This window comes from Saimiri boliviensis, chromosome 5 (assembly GCF_048565385.1).
Source record: "Saimiri boliviensis isolate mSaiBol1 chromosome 5, mSaiBol1.pri, whole genome shotgun sequence".
In the NCBI taxonomy this organism is placed as follows: Eukaryota; Metazoa; Chordata; class Mammalia; order Primates; family Cebidae; genus Saimiri; species Saimiri boliviensis.
The window spans coordinates 22,974,761-22,992,179 of NC_133453.1; the positions used below are offsets into that span (position 1 = coordinate 22,974,761).

General features: G+C 46.8%; 1 protein-coding gene across 3 annotated transcripts in view; it reads right to left on the reverse strand.

Annotated features, from left to right (window-relative positions):
- Positions 1-6,042: 6,042 nt before the first annotated feature.
- Positions 6,043-17,419, reverse strand: part of ARPC2 (actin related protein 2/3 complex subunit 2) — a 35,515-nt gene continuing 24,138 nt past the window's right edge. For all 3 annotated transcript variants that reach the window (XM_003925545.4, XM_074399029.1, XM_074399030.1), the window contains 4 exons: positions 13,420-13,546; positions 10,037-10,137; positions 9,587-9,687; positions 6,043-6,502 (listed from right to left, as the gene is read on the reverse strand). In XM_003925545.4, coding sequence (XP_003925594.1) covers positions 6,478-6,502; positions 9,587-9,687; positions 10,037-10,137; positions 13,420-13,546 — 354 coding nt within the window. In that variant the 3' untranslated portion in view covers positions 6,043-6,477. The remainder of the gene's footprint in view (positions 6,503-9,586; positions 9,688-10,036; positions 10,138-13,419; positions 13,547-17,419) is intronic.

Sequence of the window (17,419 nt, forward strand, 5' to 3'; positions counted from 1 at the left end):
CTAAGACAGATCTCCTGAGAAGGGCATAGGGCTCCTGGGAAAAGCGAGAGGGGAGTGACACTTTTGCTGCACAGGGAAACCGAGGAAACCAGGTGCACAGAGGAAAAGGCAAGTTCAAGGCTGGGAAGCCAGGAGTGGTGGTGCCCAGATTTCTACCGTGTATCAAGTGTGGCTTTGGAGTGAGGGGGAGGAGAGAAGCCCAGCCACACTCCCTCAAGGCCTGAAGTGGGAGGGAACAGCAGGAAAGCTGGGGCTAGGGGTGAGACTTTAGGAAACAGTTTCAGGCTGAAAAGCGCAAGTAAATGGAACAAAGGAACTTCCGCACTCTCCAGGAGAGCTGGGCCTGAAGGGCTGGAGGCCTGCGGGGTGTGGCTGCCAGCTCTGCACAACCAGTTAGGGATCCCGGAGAGGAGGGACTTCTGTTGGTACAAAAAGTGGAAAGAGGAAAGCATCCAGCCTCAAATCCATCCTCAAGGGAGCCGGTGGGTGGGGAGGACGCCGAGTTCCAACGCTGGCCCTCAGACCCACGCGATCTGGTCAGGCAGAAGTCACAGGCTCTGGGAGAGTTCAGCCTGGGGTCTGGACAGAAGTGGGTGTGAGACCCCTTGGATATGGGACTGCCAGGAATAAACAGACCTCCTGTTCCCAGCCCTGGCCTGCTCCCGGAGGGATCCAGGATGTCTGTTTCTTCTCTGCTGCTCTGTCTAAACACTGCATGTGGGATGTGTATGAAGGGGACAGATTAGGTGGCAGCAGCCGGGGAGTCTGGGAAGTCTCTTGCTCAGCCTCACTTCTTCCTTACCAGACCATCTAGTTCCTGTTTGTTCCATCAAGCCCTGGGGTTGACTCACCCCCTGGCTTCTCCCTTCAGCCACGGAGGGCTCTGGTACAAGCCGTCTTCAGGCGCTCCGTCCAGCTGACTGCGCCCTGACCCTATTCTCCTTTCCTCAGGCAGAGCCTGAATGGCGGTGACCGATCCAAACTCTCCTACGGAATCCTCCTGTGCCTTTGTCCGCTTCCACTCTCTTAGGTATCTGAATTTCTCTGTTGACCCAAAGTGTCTGGGGCAGGGCGAGTATGATATTGGCTGGGGGTACTAGCTCTGGACCAGTGGAGGCGGCAGGGACGGGGCTTCCTGGAGCCCGGTTGGCCTCTCCAAGCCGCTGTTCAACACTTCACACTCATGCCTGTAATCCCAGCACTTGAAGAGGCTGAGTCCTGAGCAACGTGGTGAGACTCTGACTCTACAAAAAATAAAGATTAGCTGGGCACAGTGGTACATGTGTGGTCCCAGCTACTTGGGAGGCTGAGGTGGGAGGATCGCTGGAGTCCAGGAGGTTGAGGCTGCAGTGAGCCTTGATGGCGCCACTGCACTCCAGCCTGGATGACAGAGTGAGACGCTGCCTCAGAAACAATGATTTTTAAAAATCACAGAAATGCCGGGCGCGGTGGCTCACGCCTGTAATCCCAGCACTTTGGGAGGTCGAGGCGGGTGGATCATGAGGTCAAGAGATCGAGGCTATCCATCCTGGCCAACATGGTGAAACCCCGTCTCTACTAAAAATACAAAAAAATCAGCTGGGCATGGTGGCACGTGCCTGTAATCCCAGCTACTCAGGAGGCTGAGGCAGGAGAATTGCCTGAACCCAGGAGGCGGAGGTTGCGGTGAGCCGAAATCGCGCCATTGCACTCCAGCCTGGGTAACAAGAGTGAAACTCCGTTTCAAAAACAAAAACAAAAACAAAAAACCCACAGAAATGGCAGTGCTTTTAGCAACCCCCAGTAGAGGGCAGCACTGCTTGAATGCAAAATTGCCACCAGACTAGACCCAGGTTCCCGTTAAGTGCCATCAGGTACTACTATGAATGAGGGTAACTTGATGGCAACTAACTCCAAGTATCAGCTCCCCCCAAAGAAGGCTGAGGCAACAGCTAGGGCTATTTCCTTGATTTCAATTCCTCCTCCCTCCAAGTTCATCCTTCCACTTCCGATTAGTCTTTCCTGCCAAACTCCGTATTCTTAGCTTGCAGCTTGCCCCAGGTCCCACTTTTTCCAGACATGGAGATTCCTACCTGCCTGCCCCCGGCAGTAAGGGCCATTCAAGTGGGGAAAATACCAAAATACTAACTACCTTAGGGAAGGCCTGGAAAACCCCAAGCACCAAATGAGGCCTGGCTTGTCACTTCTGATCCCCTTGACTGTATAAAGGGAACCAAGATTTGCTAAGTGATATTATAAATAATTACAAGCATTATAATGCTTATGATATAACAGACATTTATTCTCTTTTCCTTTTACAAACCCTCAGGGAGGTGGTATTACGTCTAATTTAAAGGAGGCTACCGGGTCTCAGATGAAGAAATTTGCTGTCACACAGCTATTAGATGGCAGAACAGAGATTCAAACTGTTCCTCTATAGCCCATATCTAAGGACACCTACACCTCTCAGCTGTGAACCCTTGGGGCACTGGCTTCCTGATACTAGGAAGAAACAGACTAGATCCCCTTTTTCCAGCCCACATCCTCAGTGCGCTTGACCCTCATCCTGAGACTCTCCTCCTGAGGTCCTAAGGCCTTGACTAGTCACAGTGGGCTGCTTCAACTGTGAGGGTCTTTGACACTAGATACATACTAACACCAAGTGTGTCCTTGTTAAGAGAAGTCAATCTGGATAGGGGATTTTTCTTCTTTCTGAGACAGGGTCTCTCACTCTGTTGCCCAGGCGGGAGTGGAGTGGCATGAACACAGCTCACTGCAGCCTTGTCCTTCAGGGCTCAAGCAATCTTCCCACCTCAGCCTCTCGAGCAGCCGGGACCACAGGCGTGCACTACCATATCCAGCTAATTTAAAAACTTTTTGTAGACGCAGGGTCTCATCATGTTGTCCAAGCTGCACTATGGATTTATTTATTTTGAGACAGAGTTTTGCTTTGGTTGCCCAGGCTGGAGTGCAATGGCATGATCTCAGCTCATTGTAACCTCCACCTGGGTTCACACGATTCTGCTGCCTCAGCCTCCCGAGTAGCTGGGATTACAGGTGCCCACCACCATGTCCAGCTAATTTTTGCATTTTCAGTAGAGATGGGATTCACCACACTGGCCAGGTTGGTCTCAAACTCCTGACCTCAGGTGATTCACCCACCTTGGCCTCCCAGTGATGGGATTACAGGCGTGAGCCAACATGCCCAGCCAGATTTTTTTTTTTAATAGAGATGGAGTCTCAGTTACCCAGGCTGTTCTCAAACTCCTGGGCTCAAGCAATTCTCCTTCCTTGTCCTCTCAAAGTGCTGTGATTACAGGCGTGAGCCACTGTGCTCAGCCTGCATGATGGATTTTTAATATTGACAAAGTGTCTTGGAACTAGTTACTTCCTTAGGATTTACCGCTGTAGAAAATATTTATGCTGTTTTGTTTTTCTCCTAACTCTGTATCTTTAAGCAACCTTGGTTCTGCCATTTACAGTACTTATCAGAAATCAGATTCCTGCTACTAGCAAGAGAGTTCAGTGAGTCCCAACGTATTAGTTATGTTCCAAGCAAGAAAGCGAAAACTCAGCCAGACGTGGTGACAGGTGCCTGTTGTTCCAGCTGCTTGGGAGGTCAGGAGCTTGTGCACAGCCTGGACAACAGAGTGTGACCCTGTCACTAAAAACTAAAATTAAAAAAGAGCAAAAAACTGCTTCTAGTCAAAATTACACTTGAAAACCTTAAATAACTCATGGGTTGAGAATGCACATGCTGCTCTCAACATATCTAGTCTACGTTTCCATGTACCAGAAGTGAGTAGTCAGGGGCACCCTGAGCAGCCAGTTGGAAATCAGAATGCCTTGAGCTCTCTAGCAGCCCATTTTAGTGAAATAAAATGAAGTCTGATGACTGAATGACCTGTGGTTTTCGAAAGTCTTCACTGTGACTCAGTCAAAGGACATGTCTGCAATCCAGTCACGATGTGCACATGTAACTAAAACACATTTCCAAATCAACACTTAACCCTTAATAGATGTGATGCACTCTGATACTATTAAATTGCTTATAAATGCTGGTGTCACATAAAGCTACACAGGATAAAAATGCACAGATGTATGCCACATACACTAGAGAGTGCGGGTAAAACTGGCAAAATCAGAAGGTGGGTGGACTATACCAATGACTTTTCTTGGCTGCGATGCTATACTACAGTTACACAAGATGTTAGCACGGGAGGCATGGGGAGGGGGGAGGTGGGGAACCAGATGGAAGGTACACAGGGTCTCTGTACTGTTTCTTCTAACCATATTTAATTCTACACTTACCTCAAAATCAAAAGTTTAGAAAATAAAAATGCTGGATGTGATGTAGGTTACATCCCAATTAACGGGTGCCAAGTCAGCATGAAAAACACTGCCCTAGATGGAAGGCAGAAACCATTAGTGTAACCCTCAGACCACTGCACGTGACCCTACAATTCTCCTCATGATTCCTTCCACCAAGCAAACTTTCTGAAGCAACTTCACCTCAGGGACCAGAGTCGTGCTGGGGGACAGCACGCTCGACTAGGCTCTGTACTGTGTTTACTTGACAACTGCTCCCCCCGAGGGCAGTCTTTTTGGGCTGCATGTGAGGAGAAACTGGAGAATTAGTCTGTGTCAGATCCACATCTGAATACCCATCGATGTCCTGCAGGACCATACATTAAGAAACGCATTTTGCCGGGCGCGGTGGCTCAAGCCTGTAATCCCAGCACTTTGGGAGGCCAAGGCGGGTGGATCACGAGGTCAACAGATTGAGACCATCCTGGTCAACATGGTGAAACCCCGTCTCTACTAAAAATACAAAAAGTTAGCTGGGCATGGTGGTGCGTGCCTGTAATCCCAGCTACTCAGGAGGCTGAGGCAGGAGAATTGCCTGAACCCAGGAGGCAGAGGTTGCGGTGAGCGGAGATCGCGCCATTGCACTCCAGCCTGGGTAACAAGAGTGAAACTCCGTCTCAAAAAAAAAAAAAAAAAAAAAGAAACGCATTTTGAGAAATTCCATACATTAGTCACAATAAAAGGATAAACCAGAAAACGCTTTAATTTGCCTGTCACTGTCCTGGGAGCTTCTTGGCTATTCCGGAGCAGCAAGTCTCAGGGACCAAGCTTTACAAGGAAGCATGTTTAAGTTTTTATTACTAGTCTGCTGGGTGCCGTGGCTCATGCCTGTAATACCAGCACTTTGGGAGGCTGAAGCAAGCAGGCTGCCTGAATCCAGGAGTTTGAGACTAGCCTGGGCAACATGGCAAAACCTCATCTCCACTAAAAATACAAAACGTTAGCCAGGCATGGTGGTATGCGCCTGTAATCCTAGCTACTTGGGAGCTGAGGTGGGAGGATCACCTGAGCCCAGGAGGTAATGATACCCTGTCTCTCAAAAAAAAAAAAAAAAAAAAAAAAAAAAGCCAGGCGCGGCGGCTCACACCTGTAATCCTAGCACTTTGGGAGGCTGAGGTGGATCACCTGAGGCCAGGAGTTCAAAACCAGCCTGGCCAACATAGTGAAACCCCATCTTAAAAAAAAAAAAAAAAAAAAAAAAATGCCGGGCGCGGTGGCTCAAGCCTGTAATCCCAGCACTTTGGGAGGCCGAGGCGGGTGGATCACGAGGTCAAGAGATCGAGACCATCCTGGTCAACATGGTGAAACCCCGTCTCTACTAAAAATACAAAAAAAATTAGCTGGGCATGGTGGCACGTGCCTGTAATCCCAGCTACTCAGGAGGCTGAGGCAGGAGAATTGCCTGAACCCAGGAGGCGGAGGTTGCGGTGAGCCGAGATTGCGCCATTGCACTCCAGCCTGGGTAACAAGAGCGAAACTCCGTCTCAAAAAAAAAAAAAAAAAAAAAGTTTGTAGCTCACTACTGACCAGCCATTCTCTCCTCTCCTCTAGGGGAGGTAGGATCCAAACCTGATGGGCTCCTGAACCTAGGGCTTCCCAGTGTAGGTTTGCAGGTTCAAGGGCAATACAGGTCTTTCCTTCTTCCTTTTCTTCTCATTTTGGACTCGCAGTCCAGAAACCCAGCAAATTCTCATGTAAGATAGAAAGATTTTCTTTATTAATGACCCCAACCGTATTTCTTTAGATACAGGAGTTTTGAACTCAAATACTTAGGAGAAAACAAGTTAAGATTGCATTATCCTGCAACTCATTACCAGTAACATATTGCAAAGCGAAACAGCTTGGAAAAGAGGGTGGGAGGAAAGGGAAGTGAGGGAGGGAAGATAAAGAAAAGGAATTAAGTTGATCAAGTGGAATTCTTTTTTTTTTTTTTTTTTAATCCTTGGGAACTATGAAGTCCTTGCAAGCACAGCTCGTTTCTGCAGATTATTTTCCAAACGTGTACAAAATGGAACCAAAACGGAGAATCCCTTAAGAACCTGAAGAGGTGCAACATGAAAAGCTACGATTATCCAGTAGCAAGTGTTCCAGCCTTCAGTTGCCAGCCGCTTCCTCCTCTTATTCCCAAGATTAGCGGGATGAAAACGTCTTCCCCCTTCAAAAGGAGAAGTGTGAAGTCAGTTTCTGGCTGCCCTTTCCTCCCACCCCACAGTCCTAGACTAGATGGGATCCCAAAGAGACACCAAACGAGGTGGAAAGGGCTAGATTTCCTAAGTAGAGGCACTGGAACCACAGGGCATGGGCTAAAATTCGGCTTTCATAGAATGATTTCACCAGCTCTTCCTTCCTATCGGATACTCTGGACGCCCAGGAATATCAGTGTTAAGTCCGTAAGGACGTTCAAGTACCAAGTTAGATAGAAGAATCACCTGTCCACAATTTCGGGATGGCCTACATGCACCTCAATTTCTGACTCGGCTCATGTGTCTTCTTAGTACTACCTCATTTGTCAGCTCCTCCTACAGAGCTTCTACCTTTCAGGGCTCTCAGACGGCAGTTCCTTCATCTGTCACCATGAGGACAAGCAATCCTCAGAACTTCCATGGTTAAAGGCATTTCTGTTATGTGGTGACTCCTCCTCTGGCTTATAGAACATCTGCCTGGTTTGAGGCTCCTGAATTGTGGTGTCCTATTCCAGCTAGTATTTCTCCAGACTGGCTAGCTGGTCCACAAGGACAGCCTGTAACTGGTACCTAACAGTATCTGGGAAAGTAGCCTGGAAGCTAGAGCTGAGAACTACGGGAAATCAGGGCAAAAATGAGGGCTCTCCATTTTCCCTGCCTTGGATGTATTGCTCATTCTAAAATGAAGCTACATCTTATTTACCCTTCGCTCCAAATGAAAAGCTCGTGAGTGTTCAATTCTGGGCGGACCATTGAGGGTTCCTGGCATCTGCCCACAGCTGAGTCACTTAACTCCCACCCGCCATTAGTAACATAATCTGGTTTTCAGGGTGGGTGCAGTTGTTTGTCTCCTGCTTCTCCTTTCTAGGGCCCAACTCTGCCAAAGAGAAGTTGCAGCACAGAAGGCAAAGTTGCTCTTTCTAAGTCCCAGAGAGGAGGTTGATGAACTGTTTATTTCAAGGATTCATCCTTTGCCAGGTCTCTCATCAGGACAGGGAACTATCCCTGCACCTACACAACTGCACTCACTGAACAGGGACTCCCAAGACTGCCCGCTGGCTGTGGAATAGGGCGGCAGCTGCCTGATAGGCCTTCCTCCTGGATGCACAAGCAGCTACCAGCGCCAAAGGTGACGCAGGCAGGCCCAAGGCTATGATGATGCCCAGCCTTCTAGTCTGGTAATCACAGGCTGCCAGGTTTTCTTTCCACTGTACCTGGCTGCTGGTTTACCTCTTGGCCTCTACGGAACTGCCCATCTACTGGGCCCTGAAAGCAGCAAGAAATTCGTTGCCTCACACTCCAGGTCACCAAACAGGTACCTGGTGAGAAAAGCACTCCTGTGTAGAGCAGGCAGGGAAGGGGAAAATGGAGATACCAGGATAGAGACCAGGTTCTGGAGGAGCAGCAAGAAAACATCCTCTCACCTGCCCACCACCTCGTTGGTCGCTTTGCCCATTTAAGGATCTGCCTAAGAAGCTGCAGAAAAGAAACAATGCTGCCATTTCATTACATGGCATTTGGACACTCCTCTCTGAGCTGCTACAGAGACAGGCCTTTGCCAAAAGTCAAGGGTGACTTAACCAGCTTTTTGAAAATGTCTGAAAACCCTCACCTACTGCTCAGGCCCTTGGGATCTCTTTCTCACCGTTTCAAATGGCAGCAGGAACTAACTTGGTAGAAGAGCCCTCAAATGCAAGAGAGGGAGTGTAAAGCCCTAGGCACATCACACCCTCTAAAAGTTTGCCTCAGGAATACTGAGTGCTGGGCCAGGTGCAGTGGCTCATGTCTGTTATCCCAACACTTTGGGAGGCTGACGTGGGAGGATCACCCGAGTCCAGGAGTTCGAGACTAGCCTGGACAACATGGCGAAATTCCGTCTCTACAAAACTCAAAAATTAGCCAGCTATGATGGTGCATACATGTGGTCTCAGCTACTTGGGGGCTGGGGTGAAAGGATTACTTGCACCCCGGTGGTTCACCACTGCACTCTAGCCTGGGGATCAGAGTGAGACTCTGTCTTTAAAAAAAAAGAATACTGGGCTGGGCGTGCTGGCTCACGCCCGTAATCCCAGCACTTTGGGAGGCCAAGGTCAGTGGATCATGAGGTAAAGAGTTTGAGACCAGCTTGGCCAAAATGGTGAAACTCCATCTCTACTAAAAATACAAAAAAGTTAGCTGGGCTTAGTGGCAAGTGCCTGCAGTCCCAGCTACTTGGGAAGCTGAGGCAAGAGAATCGCCTGAACCCAGGAGGCAGAGGCTGCAGTGAGCTAAAGTCATGCCATTGCACTCCAGCCAGTGTACCAAGAGCAAAACTCCGTTTCAAAAACGTACTGGGCTGTTGGCAAATACATTGGTTGTGAGGGAGGCTTATGATCTCAAGAGTTTTAGTTCAACTGGTACAAAGGACAGCAGATGGGCTGGGCGCGGTGGCTCACGCCTATAATCCCAGCACTTTGGGAGGCCAAGGCAGGTGGATTGCCTGAGCTCAGGAGTTTGAGACCAGCCTGGGCAACATGGTGAAACCATCTCTACTAAAATAGAAAATATCAGCTGGGCGTGGCTGTTTGCCTGTAATCCCAGCTACTTGGGAGGCTGAGGCAGGAGAACTGCTTGAACCCAGAGGCAGAGGTTGCAGTGAGCTGAGATAGCACCACTGTACTCCAGCCTGGGTGACAGAATGCTTAGTGGGGTGGTTTCGGCCCTATTTACCTAATTAAAGGTCCCTGAACAACTTATTCCATTTCTCCAAAAAGACCGTAAGAAGGACAAGACTGACCTCAGAACTCAGGCCCAAAAAGAACAGTTTCTTGGTAAACTTTTATTTCCTAGCTGCCATTCTCATAGCTCACAAAAACGTGGAAACAAGGAAACCCACCCTGGCCCATATGGCAGCGAAAACCTGGAATCCCACCTTTGGTCTATCTGCTTAGCCCTGCTGGCCTCACATGCAGCCAGGGCCTGGACACGTGGAGGACCAGGCCGCCAGCGTCCACTGCTTCCTTCTCGGTGTGACTCAGGAGAGGAAGACGGTCCTGCTGGTGTGCTGGCTAACTTACGTGATTGTTTTCATTTCTTTTTTCTCGGCATCTGGACGTGCGCGGTTCAGCACCTTGAGGAAGTCAGATGTTTTTGCCCGCATACGTGTGTGAATATAGGCCTGGGAACGAACACAAAAGAAGGTACTGAAGTGCAGTCACGGTCTAGAAAGACAGCTTTGCTTTCATTAGGAGAGGTCATCAGGGGCATCTGGGAACAGACACCTTGGGAATATTCCCCTGCAGGGAAGCAGGTAGGTGAGCAATTCTAGAAACATATTCATCTCTGCTATGGGGAGGGGAGGGGGACAGTGGCTTGATGAAGAAAGGCCATGATTTCTTGAAGCCTCTAGAACTTATCTACCTAAGAGTCAATATTCACAGCCTAGACTAACGGAATGACTTTTTGTTATGAGTTCTGGTGCAGGGAAAGACCCAGAGCACAGAGGCTGTGATGCTGCCCGCCCTCACCTTAGAGCACTTGATGTGGTAGTGCAGGTAGTCCCGGAACGTGTGGATCAGGTTGATGGTGTTGTCTCGAGCACTGGCATTGGTGTGGCGGGGGAACAGCACTGAAGGTGGAGAAGAACAACAGTCTAGTGAACTTCACGCTCTCTCTGAAGTACACTCCACTCATGTCAGTATTACCAGGCTATGTCAGGGTTGTTTTTTGAGACATGGAAGGATACACAGCGTGACCAGGAGAAGTGTCAATGAGTGTGAACAGAGGAGCCCATGGAAAAACAGGGCTTGACCCTGAGCCTCCATTCTAGGTCTGGATTCTGCACTATGAATTTTGAAATCCATTCCTGGTCTCCTGCACGTGTACTAGCTCCTGCCTCTGCAGTTGGGCACACTCCAGAATCACACTAACTGGCTGTAACAGTTTACCTTAAGGAATCAGGATTAGGAAATGCAGCTGCTTGTCTTAGGTCCTTGGTGCTGAAATAGGGTAAACATTCACAGAAAATAAGATGCGAGAGAATTTCCCATAGTCTCCCTGTGAAAACCAGCACCTGAACCTTCTTGATAGGCCAGGTAGGAAGAGCTGCTCTGACTGGGCCTGAGTGAAGTCCACGCTGTGGCACCGGCCACCTAAAGACCTGTGTGAGGCTGGACTTGGTGGCTCATGCCTGTAATCCCAGCACTTTGGGAGGCTGAGGCAGGCAAATCATCTGAGGTCAGGAGTTCAAGACCAGCCTGGGGAACATGGTGAAACCCCGTATCTACTAAAAATAAAAAAATCAGCCAGGGATAATGGTGTCTCCCCATAATCCCAGCTACTCAGGAGGCTGAGGCAAGAGAATTGCCTGAATTCGGGAGGCGGAAGTTGCAGTGAGTCTAGATCACATCACTGCACTCCAGTCTGGGCGACAGTGCAAGACTCCGTCTCACAAAAGAAAAAAAAAAGAACTGTGTGGTCATCACGCAGTCCTTCGCACTGGAGCAGACCTGCATGCCTCCCCTTGCCCTGGTTTTCTGGAATCTTCTTTATCTGCTCAACTTCCCCTACTCACTATCTGCAAAACCCTGAGTTCTCTGATATTTCTGTTTCTGTTGAAATGAAAAGGAATGCCTCCTAAGGATGTATGGAATTTCTGTGTCAATTTGCCTGACCTGAAAGTAAATGAATACCACAATAGAAGATAACTGTATTTCAAAGAATCTAAGGTGCTTATGACTGTAAGTCTGCCGTAATTTTATGTACAAGAGAAAAACGCTGCCAATCAAACTGACATGCCCTGAGTTGTAAGATGCATCCCAGATTCAAAGATAAAATCTTGAAGAAAAAAAAAAAAAAGGCCGGGCGCGGTGGCTCAAGCCTGTAATCCCAGCACTTTGGGAGGCCGAGGTGGGTGGATCACGAGGTCAAGAGATCGAGACCATCCTGGTCAACATGGTGAAACCCCATCTCCACTAAAAAATACAAAAAATTAGCCGGGCATGGTGGCACGTGCCTGTAATCCCAGCTACTGAGGAGGCTAAGGCAGGAGAATTGCCTGAACCCAGAAGGCGGAGGTTGCGGTGAGCCGAGATCGCGCCATTGCATTCCAGCCTGGGTAACAAGAGTGAAACTCTGTCTCAAAAAAAAAAAAAAAAAAAAAAAAGAAAAAAAAAATTTTATAGCTGGCTGGGCATGGTGGCACATGCCTGTAATCCCAGCACTTTGGTAGGTCAAGGTGGCTGAGATCAGCCCGGCCAACATGGCAAAACCCTGTTTCTACTAAAAATACAAAAATCAGCCCAGTGTGGTGGCATGTGCCTGTAGTCCCAGCTACTCGGGAAGCTGAGGCACGAGAATTGTTTGAGCCTGGGAAGTGGAGGTTGCAGTGAGCCAAGATCACACCACTGCACTCCAGCCTGGGTGACAAAGAGAAAGAAAAAAGTGTACAGCTCAGATTTAATGAAATTTGGTAGAACAAGACATTCAGTTTATTCTTAAACAGGTTCACCTTTACCGGTAAGGTGAATTAAATTACATTTCACAAAAGGGGGCATTCCAGTGGCATCAGGTGCAGTACGAATGAACTGTTAACTCCAAACTGTAAGCTATCGTAATCAGCTAGTGCTTGAGGCTGGAGCAACTGAAGAAGACTTGAATTTCTTCCAGGAAAAAGTGGAGTCCGTGCATCATGGCTAGAGCCTGGGCTTAATAAGCAAAAAACCAAGACGTGCCAAATGACAGAGAGCTTCCACCTGGCTGCTTAGGTGGTTCTCTTCTTAACTCCTTTTTGTGGTGAGACAGGGTCTTGCTCTGTCACCCAGGCTGGAGTGTAGTGGCGCAATCACAGCATTGCAGCCTCGACCTCCTGGGTTCAAGTAATCCTCCCACCTCAGCCTCCAAGTAGCTGTGACTTACAGGCATGCACCACCACCTCGCTATCTTTTTTTTTTTTTTTGAGACAGTCTCCCTTTGTTGCCCAGGATGGAGTGCAGCAGGATGCTCTCGGCTCACTGCAACTTCCGCCTCCTGGATTCAAGCAATTCTCATGCCTCAGCTGGCTGAGGAGCTGGGACTACAGGCACATGCCACCATGTCCAACTAATTTTTAGTAGAGATGTGGTTTCACCATGTTAGCCAGGTTGGTCTCAAACTCCTGACCTCAAGTGATCTGCATGCCTTGGCCTCCCAAAGTGCTGGGATTACAGGTAGAGATGAGGTTGTGCCATGTTGTCCAGGCTGGCCCCAAACTCCTGGACTCAAGCAATCCACCAGCCTCAGCCTCCCAAAGCACTGGGGTTATAGGCATGAGCCACTGTGCCCGGCCTATCCTTAACTCTTTTTTTTTCCTTTTTGAGACAAGGTTTCACTCTGTCACCCAGGTTGGAGTGCAATGGTGTGATCTTTGGTTCACTGCAATCTCCGCCTCCTGGGTCAAGGGATTCTCCTGCCTCAGCCTCCTGAGGAGCTGGGAATACAGGTGCATGCCACAACCATGCCCAGCTAAATTTTTTTTGTATTTTTTTGGCAGAGATGGAGTTTCTCCACGTTGGCCAGGCTGGTCTTGAACTCCTCATCTCAAGCCTCACAGTGTTAGGGTTATAGGTGTGAGCCACCACACCCAGCCTCCTTAACTCTTGATATCAGAATTCAGTCTTATTTTTCTTCAAGATTTAAGAAAAATGGGGAAAAAATAAAAAGGAAACGATTACTGTACAAAAATAGCACATGGCCTGCTCTGTAATTAATACCGTGACATCCCTCCTTTAGTCACAGCAATGGCAACAGGAACAAGTTGGTATGCCTACTTCTGCCTACCTTAAAATGTTAACCAAGGTTCTGTGCAGATTTAGGCATTCTGCACTGTGAACTCATTAAAGCAGCATGAAAGCAGCAAGTGCATCCTGCTCACCAAAGGTGATGTAGCCAATGTTGTCACCCACAGCGGCGTCCGTGTCTTTCAGCTCCAGAGGAGGTTCCCTGTGGCTAAAGAGGACCTGTGGGGCTGTGTGGCTGGCTCTGCGTCCTTCTTTGAACTCCTGCCAAGATAAGGCAAAAGCAACCAGAAGAGAAGTGGGTGTAAGATGAGTGGCAACTCATGCTATGGAGTTTGTTCTATGTGGTGTGACCTTTGAAGCCCTCCAGACCAGCAGGTGGTTAATAATAAACTACACTAAACCTGAAATATTACAAGTGCTAGCTGCTACCACTGCACTTGATTCAAAAGGGAGAAACTGCAAAGTATTTAACAAGTAAGATCTTCAAAATGGGATGAAAAGTACTGATAATCCTTTTCCCTTGGACCAACATAGGTGATAAACTACCGTGCTTTCTCTGGGCCTCTACATAAGTCTTTTTCACTGAGGTTATCTTAGATCCTGTTGCTGTTTAGAATTCATCAATAAAATCTTTAGAGCAAAGCTTCTAAAATTGCTCTTCTCTAGAAAACATCTTTTATTCTACAAAGGGGTTATGAAGCTTTTTTACTTCTACTGGTTTTACTTGTCAGTCTTAGGGGATTAAAAAGAACAGATACATAACTGTCTGCATCTTCTTGTGTTTATTAAGTGTCTCTAAGGCTCCAATTCATTGGTACATGTGGTATTCACAGCGAAATGGGGTATTCATAAACCGGTGGTGACTTATTAGCACTCGTTAGTTTTGTATATGGAAAATAATATATTTGAGACTCAGTCAACAATATGTTTCTGGCTTGGGCCTATTCTTTCTTTTTTGAGACAGGGTCTTATTCCAGCGCCCAGGCTGGAGTGCAGTGGTGCAATCTTGGCTCACTGTAACCTCTACCTCCTGGGTTCAAGCAACTTTCATGCCTCAGCCTTCCGAGCAGCTGAGATTACAGGCACGTGCCACCATCTCCAGCTAATTTTTGGCCTTTTTAGTAGAAACAGGGTTTCACCATGTTGGCCAGGCTGATCTCAAACTGGCTTTAAGTGATCCACCTGCCTAAGCCTCCCAAAGTGCTGGGATTATAGGCCTGAGTTACTGTGGCTGGCTAGGCCTATTCTTTAGATTATCTGATGTCTTTGCTTCTTGGTTCTCTCTCCTAAATAAAACTTAAATAAACAAACAAACACAGCCAAACAGCCATCCATCTTCATTGGTGTATTTGTTATATGTAAACCAGTAATATTGTCTTTTTACTCTCCTTCTGGTTAGGATGTCTTTTGAGCATCAGACTATTCCTCTCTTCCAAAGTACTATTTTCATAGGATGTTCAGAATAAATCCAAATATATACAAGAATTTAGTATATGATAAAGGTAGTATCTTAAATCAGGGGTGTAACTATGGAAATAATTGCTACTGGGACCACTGGGCAGCCATTTAGAAAAAAAGATAGATAATTCTTTCATACCATATACCAAGAGGAGCTCTCAACAAATAAGAACAAATTGTATATAAAATATGTAACTGTAAAATACTCAGAAAACATAGGTAAATTTCTTTATTATAACCTTGGAGCAGAGAATGACTTTCTAACTGTAACTCAAAATCTAGAAGCCATAAAAGGCAAGACTGATTAATTTGATTGCGTAAAAACAAACTTCAACATGGGGGAAAAAATCCCACAAAACACAGTCCAGTGACAAAGCAGAAAAAACATTTCAACTCTTAATCACAAATCAAAGGCTACACTCCCTAGTATGTGAAGAAACTGAGAAGATCGATGACCCCACAGAATTTGGTAAACGACATAGAGACACTTCCTAAGCAAATCAAATGGTCTGTAACAGGCGTCCCCAAACTACGGCCCGTGGGCCACATGCGGCCCCCTGAGGCCATTTATCCGGCCCCCCCGCCACACTTCAGGAAGGGGCACCTCTTTCATTGGTGGTCAGTAAGAGGAACACAGTATGTGGCGGCCCTCCAACGGTCTGAGGGACAGTGAACTGGCCCCCCTGTGTAAAAAGTTTGGGGACGCCTGGTCTATAACGTAAGAAAAGACGGTCTGACTTCGTGGGAGGACAGAGATACCACTTTTCACCTATCAGATCAGGAGAAATCTAAGTTTACAACACGCTCTGGGAAAACAGGCACTCCTATCCATCACTAGTGGATGATAAAATGGTACCACCCCGATGGAGAAGAGTTTGGCAATATCTACCAAAATTACTAAGACTCGGTTCAGGACATAACCACATATGTAAACAGGCAGAAACAGTCCTCAAAATAACATCTTTACAACTGCCTAAGAGGCAGATGCTTGTGTCTTTTGTCCCTGAACGCATAGAAACCAGTGGTTTCCACTTAACTTTTCCCAGTTATTTATTACTAACTTGAATTTAAGATCTTACAATATGAAAAGAATTCTAGTTCACTGTAAGCTAATCTCCAAATGCATAACTACTGGTCCTATTGCTTTTCATGGAATAAGCGTTGAAATGATGGCTTCTATCAGACATTCTCCAGTACTAAGCTCGTATGTCCACACCACTAGCAGTAAGACATCTATGAGAGTGGAGGAATAAAGTCCCTGTCTTTTTCTGAAAGGCAGAAAGCATTCCTCGGAGCCTGCTTGCCAAACGACAAAAGCAAGACTTGAATTCTGATCAGGCTGGATGTGCAAGATGGAAGGGAAAGCCCACAAAGGCCGGCAACAAGTAGACTAATGACCATGAAGAACTTCAGTGTTCGCAGGGTACAACTTTCTGTGCCAGGTGTCCATTACTCTTTTTCCGAGAAATTTACAATTCCAGGCCTAGGATAAAGTTCTATTTAGTTTTTGGGAAAACCCAGCAGAAGTCCAGTTTTCGATGGTCATTTCCAACAAATTACCTCAGCCTCTGAATTTGGAAAGGGTGGCAGGGCAGATGACTTCCTGAGTCTAGCACTGCACCAGGCCAGTTACTATCTAGAGATCCTGTTAGTGCCAAAATGCTAGAGGCTTTGTCTTCCCTTTTAGATAAGTGCCCTACCACAGGTACCCTGAAGGAGGCATTTAAATTCATATGCCAAAAAAGAATACACAAAATTCTCCTAAGGAACAAATCTCTGGTACACTCTCCAAAGATCTGTTTGAAGTATAAAAATAAGTTGTTTCCTGGAATAAAATAGAACAAGATTGGTAAAAAACCAGCCAAATCTAAATATATACTTCAGAGCTTTTAAAGTTAGTTTATTACTCTGGATTTAGCCCAATTTCTGAGCTACTACATTTAATTCCCCTGTCAATTTTGCATAAAAACACTTGCAATGCCTATCTAGAGGCTTACTTTTAGGACCCAAAGAGATACATGTATATTTATATATTCTTTCATCAAGTTCGGCACTAGCAAATGCTGAAGTGTCAATATTCCAATTTTTCTGTATAGGGACTCCCAAACTAGAGCTTCTGATTAATTAGCCAAAACACAAAAGCCACTAGGTATGGATCAAATTGAGGATATCACTTTTGAAGATTTTCCTAGCCACTTAGAAGGCTATGCAAAGTATCCTCACTGTTAAGCACAGCTGTCTTTCAATTCTATTTGGCAAAAGAGAGTCTGCTTCAGAATTTAAAAATCTTTACCAACCTGCCAAGGAACAGAATGAAGGCACTAATGTTTTTTGTAATTAAAAAAATTTTTTTTTTAATATAAGATGGGGTTTCATCATGATGGCCAGGTTGGTCTTGAACTCCTGACCTCAGGTGATCCACCACCTCAGCCTCCCAAAGTGCTAGGATTACAGGCGTGAGCCACCGCACGTGGCGGCACTAATGTTTTTTAAAAAAATTTTACCACTGTACTAGATTTGGAATGCTGAGCCATCTCAGAAGAAATCAGCCTGAATGTCACCTAACCAATGAACTCATACCATCTTTGAGCCAGTAACTGACTGTACACAATGATCTGAATGTAACTACACCACAAATCCAGTTGCTAAATGCCCTGCTAACTCTCATGACTCCTC